The sequence below is a fragment of the Parambassis ranga genome, chromosome 1 (genome assembly GCF_900634625.1).
Source record: "Parambassis ranga chromosome 1, fParRan2.1, whole genome shotgun sequence".
Taxonomy (NCBI): Eukaryota; Metazoa; Chordata; class Actinopteri; family Ambassidae; genus Parambassis; species Parambassis ranga.
The window spans coordinates 8578555-8589882 of record NC_041022.1 but is presented as its reverse complement, the minus strand read 5'-3'; the positions used below and the strand labels follow the sequence as shown (position 1 = coordinate 8589882).

The window sequence follows — 11328 nt, the reverse complement described above, 5'->3', positions numbered from 1 at the left end:
GGATCACTTTTCTTTGACTTTTAACAGTCTATATGTGGAATAAACCCACCACATCAAAATCACAGCGAGCTGTGAGCACATTGATTGATCAGTTCATACATTCTGCACAAAGACTAAATGAAAAGATGGCGAGATAACGAGGCGGCACGACGAGCAGAAACAACAGTATTCTCATTAAAAACTTGTTATCATCACTCCTCGCTGTGAGTTCACACTTCACTTCTCGTCTCACCTCTAACTTCACTCAGACAGACGCGCACATACACACGCCTGCGAATAAATATGTACGTTTGTGCTCGTATGTCGGATTTAAGCATTTACAGTGTGCTGCATTTTACAGGCACACAGGATGCAGATGGTAAAACCTCAGTCATGACTCAGTAACACTGTAAAAGTTGGGCACATTTCTGCCTCCAACCACAACAACTCACCACACACACACAGCACCAGTATAACTGAGTGATTCGATGGACGGTCTGCGGGAGAGATAAAAACACATCTTAACAGGAAAGACGACAACATAACACACGTTACATCCTGATCTGTATTTTTCTCCTCTAACACCTGCATTCAAGCTCCTCATCAGCTCATTCACTCCTCTCCTTCCAGCGCTCCTTTCTGAGGCTCACGGCCTTGTTTGGCCACCTCAGCCTCCTTCAGAGCGCTGATGACTGGTAGCCATGGTGATGGCAGCTCAGGCCCAGTTCTCTTGACCTGATTGAGGCGGCTGAGAGCGGCATACAGCCCAGAGTTGGTGCTGCCACGGACGCCGGGCCCCCGCTGCTCCTGCTGCTGCTGTTGCTCTGTGTAGTACATCTCCAGAGCTGCAGGAGTGCAGTGCTTCTGCTGTTACCACAGAGAGAAACCAAGAGCTTTAGTGACACGCTGCTCTGAGGGTCTGAAAGTGGGCAGCTGATGTGATGAAGATTTTTGTGTGTTAAAATAAACAAGCTGGTAATATGAGCAGAGACGACTGAACTGTCCTGATCTCATGAGTCTTACGTTGTTTAGAGGACCCTCTACTTGACCTTCCCTCACACACGGCAAAGACTACACCACCCTCCATTCTTTTTTAATGTCTCTAACAACACATTAGCAGAAAAAATGCTAAAAGCAAACTGTAACAGGCAAAAACTTCAAAAGCCTTGCCGGAAGGTCTTCCCCTCCCTCCCTCCTTCCTTTCCTTGCTTCCCCCCCTCACTGTTAAGCCTTTAATCACAGTTTAGTCACGCTCAGCCCTAATTAAAGACCCCTCCGATTCACAGGCGGGCATCCCAATCTCTGCCTGACCAGAAAGCAGCCTCTCTGTCACTCCCTTTCTTCTACTTCCTGCTCTCTTCCCACCTATCCCACTCTCTCATTTTCTTCTACTTTACAGACTCTGATATGTGTGTGCTGAAAAAAGGGCGGCATTTGTATGTGGTCTTTCAGTGGGCGTTGCACAAAAGCTGTTTCAGCAGTAATAACTTTTATGATATCTGAAGATGAGCGGATACGAGCAGAAGATCATGACACCGATACAGCTGCAAAAGTCTGAGGAAGGTGAGGGCAGGCTGGACCTAATGCAATTCTTCATGATGTATACATCACATTTTAAGTCAAGACTGGCTTTGAAATTAAGTTAGGTTGAGCCGTAGAGTAGCTTCAGAGGAAATGAAGAGTAGAACCAGTGCTATAAAACATTTCACGTGTGGGTATTTAAGCACACTGCTCGTTATAACATGATGTAAACTCTTACATACAGTATGGGAGCTGCATGTATGCATCACCTACCTTCAGGATAAAACCCTCTGGGCAGGTAAGCTGGTCATACCACATGGCTTTATACATGAGAAGAAGGAGCAGGCTGGTCAAGAAGGCCAAAGTGATGAGGATCAGACCTGTGATCTGTGATCAAACACACACAGGATGACTGCAACAAACTGTTCCTTTTGTTCTTATTAAATAAGAGCATTTTCACATATTCATGTTTCAAGCTTTAAACAGGGTGTATGTTGCCATGAGTAGCAGTTGCGGCGGTCTCTTTAGGAACTGAAGTGCTCCAAAGGACAATTCCTTGACCATATGGATTGTGCTTGTCTGTTCTGCAGAGCTAAATAATAACATATATTCTAAGTTGAATGTTAAAGCTAGAGTATCCAATCTATTGCAGGTAGGTAGTCCGTTATACAACCAGTAACTACTTCTTTTTTATTGATAAAATTAGCATAGCGATCTTCTATGGCAGTCATGATTGTAAAAGCTAAGCTAAGAAAAGTAGCTCCACTGTCACAATTAGACTCCAGCAACAAACTAATGACAAAAACACTAATGAAGTTCCTTCAGCGGGACAATGTATATGATAATAAGGGTTTCCCGGTTCAGAGGTGAGTTCTGTAGCACAGAGGAAAAAGACTTCACATTGCTGTACCTTGGCTTTCTCTGACACATCACTGTAGAAGTTGATATTCAGCTTCTTAATGTTGGGGACATACAGCTTGTTCTTCTTCTGCTGCTGCAGCTGATACTGCGTCGATGTCTTCACAATGACCTGCAGCAGAGCGGATAATTCCTAATGATACCAATCAAACACAGGCTGCATATATGTGGAAGAGAAACTACCAATTTCAAGTGTTTTTATGGTAATGCTTCACTACCATCCACTGTGGAACATCCTGTGCATCATCCAACCAAAATATGACTCTGAGGGCTTTGCTCTTGCATTATTCATTCAAAGAGGTGCTTGCATCATGTGGGCTGATGTCAGGGTTTTAACCTGGGATGGCAGGTATGCAATGGTAAATGCAGCCATCTCAGTGTTAGGAAGGTAAGTATGCCTACATGAAATTATTGGTGTTTGTCCTGCACGCTGTGCAGTGAGTTGTAATCTACATTTTTTTTTTGTGGACAGAAACACACACATTAGGACACCCTTACCTTTTCTGCAAACGACTGCTGGAGCTGGTTGACCTCCAGTGGGGTGATGAGGGGGATGTTATCAAAACCATCGTCCGCAGATTGCTGCTTCTCCAGCTTATCAGACAGATTGCTGCCTAGCTTCACCATCGCTGCTCGACTGTGTGTCCTCCAACCAAATGTGACAGCAGTGCAGCTTATGGATCCTGCCAGGATACAAAGAAGTGAAAAAAGTGAGATGACGACAGACAGGAAAAAAAAAAAAAAAAAACAATGAACCACACCAGAAGATTTGATTGTATGTGAGAAACTAAGTGCCAATTCTAGCACTTCACTATTTAGGCTAAGCTAACTAGATTCTTGCTCTTGCTACGTTGGCTTTTTTTAACAGCAGCCATTTTGACAAAACAGGCAATTAATCTACGCTGGTCTAATTTGTATTGAAGGTTTCATTCTGCATGCTAAGCTAATCTTTCTAGCTGCTCATATCAGCTACACAGATCACTTTGACTTAAAGTCAAAATGCATTTATACAGCATTTTCTACTCAAAGCCCTTTACACAACTTTACATTCACCCTTTTCACACACACACACACACACACACAATGGTTCAACCACTTGGAGTAATTAGGGTTAAGTCTTGCCAAGATGGGGGATTAAACTACCAACCTCATTGGTTAATGAACAGCCTCTCTACCACCTGAGCCACAGCCACCACATAATTTGACACATTATTAGGCTACTACTCTTAGTTTTAGTACATAGAAATTGATGAATTACTTCAGTGTTTGAATGGCTGGCCAGTAGCTGGCTATGATGTCTTTGACCATGGCTGGCTGTTTCTACTTCCTACTAAGCTTAGCCGACTAGCAGCACAGACAATATTGTTCGGATATTTTGACATAGAAACAACACATAAAATATCCTAGTGTCAATAGTGTGTTAATCAGCTAACTTAACCTTTTCAAATGGAGAGCTTACCTACTGGTTTCTTTATGCTATAAGCTAAGCTAACCAGCAGCTCACTCCAGGTAAACCTTTGTCACAGTAGCCATTTTAGTAGGCAAACACAGGTGTTACTAATGACTCTAAGTACTGTGTGTACACAGAACAGCACCTAGATTAGTGTAATTAGTAACACCTGTGTTTACGTCCAGTCAAAGTGGCTGCTGGGAAAAAAAGGTCTATTGTGATAGTACAGCTATTACGGCAGTAAAGCAATTAAACACACTTCAAACAATTTATTTAATGGATCATTGGTGAATAATTCAATGATGTTATGGTAATAGGAGTTATGTAGCTTGGGGACACTCTTAGATAACACAGGAAGCCTGTTCTCGTCCTGTTTATTCAATCGGGTCTCGAGTAAACATGTTTCATAACGACTGAGTGTGATTCATCTTGTATCTATCTCAACTCCATCTCTTTGTGTTAATAATCATCCTCTAACGTTCTGCTCTGCCCAGATAAGGACTCAATTTTCTATCCTCTATCAAATGGTCATCTAAATGTGGAAGGTTCAGGTGAGGAGCCACTTATCTCATTCACGCAGTGCAACACAACACCTTCCCCCAACCAAGCACCCCACCGGCCCACTGACGCCAGTGACTCACAAAGATGATACTCACACACCGGCAGCAAAAACAGGCAGCTTCACTCACTGACACCTGTGCAAAAAAAACTCGTCACACTAAATTCAGTTCTGGATGTTTGTTTTCACACGGCAGAGAGCGTGTTACTGAAGGCTACAGCACGTAGTTCTTGACGAGTGGGCATTAAAAGTGGTCATCTGGGCTGACCACCATTTTTCCTCTCCACAGTTGGAGTGCTGGTACGATGAATCATCCCAAATCTGTGATTAACAACTGAGTGGAGTGTTGCTGTCAAATACTCAGTGTTCCCACACTCTGACAGGAAAGGAGTCCAGCAAACCAGCAAAGAGCCACAGATGACACCAACAGCCACACACACACAGAGTCATTAGCTGTAAAGGAATATTAAACATTTTATACCACAACATATGTCAATAAATGAGAGGTAACAGTGAGCTTTATGAGGGTGAATGCATGCCGTGCCATGAACACGAGCGTCTGCTACCAGCGCCTGTCAAGTTGTTCAGGGTTCACCAGTCATGCATATGTGAACTTGCTGCATTGACAACTGCTGCGACAACATGTACAGGCTGTGTAACCAAAAATCACAACAGATACATTATCTATGTAATTATGACTGTACAGTGAAATATCTCACCCCATTTCTCCAAGTTATATGATCTTCACTCTTACTGATCATTTTCTATTTATGATTTATGATTGGATCAATACCATAAGAAGAATTAATTACATCTTAAATAATGTGGAGGTATAATATCAGTCATTCACAGACACAGACTCAGATAGAGGTTTGATTCTTTTCCATCTCTAAAGCAGATGAAGAACCGTAAAATAACCCACCTGCTCTCCATCATTTAATAAACCTGTGTCTGGTGAATGAATCTCAGCTACATAATCCCACTCAATCCAGCAACACTGGATTATGAATTGATGCAGAAAGGAGAATTAAAAAAAAACTTACTGTGTGTTTTGTCTGCTCTTCGGTTGTCTGTGGATGGGATCGGGTCTCAACGATGCTGATGAGGAAGAGAAGGAGGAGGAGAGGGGGAGAGATTCGGTGTGAACGCCGGTTGCCGTGGTGATGTGTGATTCACAGCAGCACTGCGCATGTAATTCAGCCTGAAGCGGCTCCTCCGTTCTCCAGCGGAAACTGGCAGCGTGTTGATAATACGCATCTCACCGTGGAGGCTGATCAGGAAAGTGTGTGTGGCAAATAATCGTACAGTCATTTATGTGGGTGCTTGTCATTGGGGCATGGCGACAGGACCGTATAGTTTGTCCCCATGTCTTCAGGTTTGACTGTAAATTCTGGCTACTGTAATAATGTACTGTAAAGGTCTATATACAGACTGAATATAAATTACAAGCAGAGGATTTTAAGTTTAAATGTACAATATTTGCAGGCAATTAAAACATATCAAGTCATGTTTTAAATTATTTGAAAAAAATCAGAAACAGGAAGAATTCCAGTCACAACCTGCAAACCTGCCTCCAGGTACATTATGTGTTTGAAATCAATAATAAATAAAAGAAACAAAGGAAGTGTTATTTCATTTAAAAATGAGATACAGTTGTACTTTAGTTTAGTTTTAGAGTAAAGTTAACTGTCTCCTAGCACTGTTAATCCCTAAAATGTCATTATGCAGAAGCTCTTTACTTTTGGCACTTTTTGGTGCAAATATATCCATATATAAATATAGATATAAATATATTTTCCACAAAGTGCAGTCTGTTATTTCTCATGCACTTTAAAAAGTGAATTCTTTGGTCAAGTCTTTGTAATGATGAACAGACTTTTAAAGGCCGCTGGTCATGTTAGCTCAGTTAACTTTGACCCACTAACACATATTCTGTTGACCTGAGGAGCCTTCAAAGACATATTTAAGCATTAGCATATTTCTGAGTTATTTACTCTTGAATCAAAGGCGTCTTGCTGTGAGAGGGGGATAACAGAGCAGCTCTCTGAGTGAAGGTGAGAAAGAGGTGTTTGTCTTAGATATTTTGAGTCTTTGTATAAGTGTGAAAGAAGTGAGTGGAGGAGTGAGAAGAAGGAGCCAGGCTTGTCTGCAGATTCAGATCAACTTTTTCATAAAGAGGGAACTCATGCTGTTTTCCTCTCTGGCCGTGCCCGACTGTATGAATTCATTATGCCTTTAGGGGAGCACTGGTCCAAAAATCAGCAGCGAAACCCCCCACGCCCCCCTGCTAACCCATCAATTGGGTCTACATTTATTATTTTGACCTTTCCTTTGAGGGGGAGTGACATCAAAGTGGATCCTCTAACTCTGCTCCTCTGTAAGTAGACAGAGGTGTCATCCTCACAGTGTGAGAGGCAGACTGCCGGCCCGCGCTGCGTTTTGTTGTCAGAGAAGAAGAGACAGAGTCTGGGTCAGCGTAATTAAAATGAGAATCAATTAGGCTGCAGCGTAAAAAAAAAACATCCAGGCGTGTTAACGTGAGCGGACATGCCTGTGTTTGTTTGTGTAAACCTTTCTGATGACTTAAAGGCGGTCACATCTGCTCTTTGCAGAAAATATTTCGTACACATAACATGAACACACAATTAATAAGGTTTCATTAGGTTTCCACACACACGACCCACACAGACATGACATGGGCCTCTTAGATTTGTTATATATTTCTACATTTTCTAAGTTTGTGTCACACATTTCAAGGTAAAAGAGGGTTCATCATGTCACAGAAAATCAATGAGAAACATTTGATCCTTTATTTTTGCTGATAAATAAAAAACATTTTTTTTTATCTCATAATGTCTCATAAGTCAGGTCCATATTTCTAATGGATTCTATATTCTATATGTTAAAATTAGCCTTTGTCTTGTTTCCATTTTGCATGAGCTTTATAATCAATATTTAAAGTGGAATCAAACCATAAATCAGTATTTTTACTTATTTAACTCCTTGTCAGTGAAGGTCCTCAGTCATCCAGTTTGAAGCAAGGCAGCTGGACAAAGTCTGGCTCCCTTGCTTCAGAGGCCAACATTTTTTTTACCATCTCACTACAGTTTATAGCAGAGTCTCCACAAATCTGCTCATAGCCTGGACATAAACTGTGTAAGCTCTGAAATTAACCTATTTATTATAGATACTTAAACACAGAACTTCTTTCTGCATCACATCTTTTAGTGAATTATATCAGCTGAAAACTACAAAGGCACCCATTTGAGCCGTCCGCATGCAGGTTCAGGACAGGTCTGTGGGGGTCTGTCCATCCTCTTTGAAAGCCTGCAAACATTGCCCTCTTCCTTTAACAATCATTTAACCTGGCCCTGCTCTCTAAAAATAGCCCCTCTCTAGTTTAATGCTGTTTCCTCCTCAGCAGTCGCTCCTCGTCCTGCAGTAACACTGATATTACAAAGAAACCAAGGTCACACTGACTTCCAGTTTTAGACCGTGTGTTTTTTAGAGAAAACTTTAGGCTTTGATTAATGGAGCAGGGAGTCAGTGTAATCATTTAGCATCCATTAGCACGCTACATTTGACATACAAATACACACTCTGTAATCTACTGTGACTTTTTTTATTTAATTATGATATGTTAATAATGTTGTTTGATTTCACATTTTAACTCAACTGTAAAACACTGAAAGACGCCTAATGTAACATAAAATATTTAACAATATTGAGTAAAAAATGAGTGTAATGTGACATGCCTGTGAGTCAGTGCACGCCATGTTTAGAAATATGAATGTTCAAATATAAAATGTTTCTAAAATACAAAGTGTGTTTAAGGTGTCAGAGTAATCTGAAGATGAGCGGGTGTCAGATGCTTTACCAACAGCACCACCTAGTGTCTAGTCACATAAAATCATACACACTGAACACTTCTCAGTTCAGGTTTGGTAATTTGAAGCAGTGATAAATAACATGAGCTGCTGCAGCTGACACACTGAGCGGGTCTGCAAGTCCGTGGGTCAGTTAGTGTTCATCAACAACAGATGGCAGCAACGCATCAAACATGGAACTGATGTCTTTAAGTGGATAATTGAACACAGTGTCAAATCTGATCAGACATCAGCTGTTAATGATGAACAACAGACTGCATGATAAGTCTTGCAACTGTCTAAAACCACGTCCAGGGTTTATTATTTTAGGTTTGATCCATTACATTTTGTCCTGTGATGTGTCTGATGTCTTTAATTGTTCAGAACAAAGATACACACTGTACAATATATATTGATATGGTTTTGTTTATCATTATCTTTATTGTTGGACTGACAATTTTTTCACTAAATTTAAATCACTCAACACGTCTGTGCAGCACGTGTGCAGCCATTCAGAGGTCTGGAGCCAAAGTGACAATTTGTAAAATTAACTAGAAGTGTTATATTATTAGATTCATTTTACAATAACATTCTTATGTCGTTTGAAAATTAGAAACACAAGTATGACAATTTAAACCCCTTTTAAATACCTGCAGATAAGAAGCTGTATAAGATACAGTATTCTTTATCTCTCTTTATACTCTTTAAATCTATAGAAGAAATAGCAACATATCAACACTCTAAGAGGGGACTGACGTCAAGTTTCTGTGCCATAATCCTCATATAGTAAAGACTGGCATGGTGTGGGGACTTCTGTAATTTCAACTGAGGACTGGAGAAGATTTACTGAAGATCTCCAACAAACCATAAATACCCATTTAAATGGTGGATAATGAGAATATATGTAACACCAACTCAGCTAAATACATTTAACCACAATATTACTGACACATGCTACAAATGCGGTAGAAAGGGCACATTATACCACTGCCTGTGGGGCTGCCCACAAATCCAGACTCTCTGGATTCTAAACATCAAAGGTATAAAACTATTAACAGATATCAAACTGTGTATCTTTGGTGTTTTTCATATAATAACCTTAGCAAGGCAAACAAATCTATGATTAGTGTTTGCATGCAACAAGCTAAATTTATCATAGAAAAATCATGTAAATCCACTAACAAACCAAGTGTTAGTGACTGACTTGCAGAACTGACCGAACCTCTTGCACTGGAGAAAGTAACTTTTACATTACACAACAGTAAATATGTCATCTTTGACAGTATGTGGATATATATATATTTTATGTTGTTCATAAAGGAGAGGAAAGCATTGGAGGCTTGCTCTCCTTGTATGTCAAGCATCAACTAATGATCATTGATATGTTTTTAGCATACGTCTTTTTTATTTAAAGTGCTTTTCTCTTCAGGATGAAGAACCTTTTGGACCACCGGAAACTCTTAAGAATGACTTGTGTTTTGGACTGTGTTGATTTCTCATGCTATTGCTATGAGCCTTATAGTGACAGTTTTGTTTTGCACCTGTATCCTTTGTTGTAGTGTGATTATTTTCTATAATTATTTATTATCTTATTTTTATTATCTTATTCTTATTATCATAAGAAACCTGGCAGGAGCATAGTTTGAAAACAGATTTAAATGGATTTTAACACCAAAAAAGTTGTGAAAACACAAACTTACTAAGAATGGCTGAGCAATTCACTTCTACTTAATCACCTGATAAAGAGCTTTACTGCATTTAATAGTAATAATGTTGAGCTATATTACTATATATTCTGGTTTTTGTCAGTTGTTTTGTAACAATCATAATATCCAAGTCAAAAACAAACAGCCAAGTTGTTAATTGTGTTGTGCACCAGGAGGACATATTTACACCTGGTAATAATGTCTGATGTCACATTAAACCACAGGTGGATTAGAGTCAAAGGTGTTAATAAACACACTTTAACAACAACACATGATGCAACCGTAATCAACAATTACAGTTAGAGACAGTTATTAGCCCCGCTATGAAAATCTTATTTCTTATTATCTTATTTTTCAAAGATATCCCATGTTCTGTTTAATACAACAAAAACAATTAACACTTCCAAACACCCTAGTTTTCTTTAGGGAGTGTATGTTATTTTACCTTGTACACAGAAACAAAATGATTTTCCAAAATTGTAAAACATTGAGGTCAACTTCAGCATGTGTAATCTGTCTCCAGGTTGTACCAGCATACCTTAGTCTGAGCTTTTCTTGGTCTGTAACCTTGCAGTCCATTCACGTCTTCTCTGACACTTTGATTATAGACCTGGTTAAATCCTTCACTAGTGTCTCAGCTCCTTAGAAACAAACAAACAAAACAATTTTTCATTCGTTTTCTAAATGTTTCCTTCACACCTCTGACATTCTTGCTCTGCACTGTTTCTCTGTTTGAACTTTTTTATGACACCCCTCTCACCAGTTTTCAAAACTTAGACATGCTTTGATAAACCTGTGCACCCTTCTCCTACTTTGTGGGCATCAACAATCCTTTTTCTAGAAAAAGTCTAAACTTTCACAAACGTTACTTGTGTGCACACAGTGTGTGTACTGCAAGAGACCAATCCTCACTTTAGGAGCAAATCAAATGCTTACTTGGTTAAAACATAGACTATACATATACAGTATCATTGCTAATGTGCTATGGCTAAACACAGAGGACTGTTCTTATTGGGCTAATAATATTGACCTGACTGATTTTGGTTTGTGTAAAAAAAAATCTGTTACTCTGTGAAAAGCATTTCTCAAAAGAAATACTAGAGTACAAATGTTGTAATAAAATGTCTTCTGCAGATTTACAAAGTAAAGAATCAAATATTCAGCTAAAATAAACAATGCAACATTCAAAACAAACTACGTCAGCAGAAATCAAGAAATTATTTGGTGCAACTTTCTATTGTTATGCAATTAGTTTTGTGGAAAATGGACATAAACACATTTGTAGAATAATTTTAGAAGGAATCTCTGAAAGTTAAAGTTACCTTTGAA

The 11328-nt window shown here is 39.5% G+C and overlaps 1 protein-coding gene across 1 annotated transcript; it reads right to left on the bottom strand.

The window, feature by feature from the left end:
* Positions 1-417: 417 nt before the first annotated feature.
* caly (calcyon neuron-specific vesicular protein) lies at positions 418-5493 on the bottom strand. The gene is made up of 5 exons (XM_028401542.1): positions 5471-5493; positions 2917-3101; positions 2411-2530; positions 1774-1887; positions 418-846 (listed from the first exon to the last, which is right to left on the bottom strand). The coding sequence occupies exons 2-5, from the start codon at positions 3043-3045 to the stop codon at positions 592-594; spliced, it is 618 nt and encodes a 205-aa protein (XP_028257343.1). The 5' UTR covers positions 3046-3101; positions 5471-5493; the 3' UTR covers positions 418-591.
* Positions 5494-11328: the final 5835 nt, after the last annotated feature.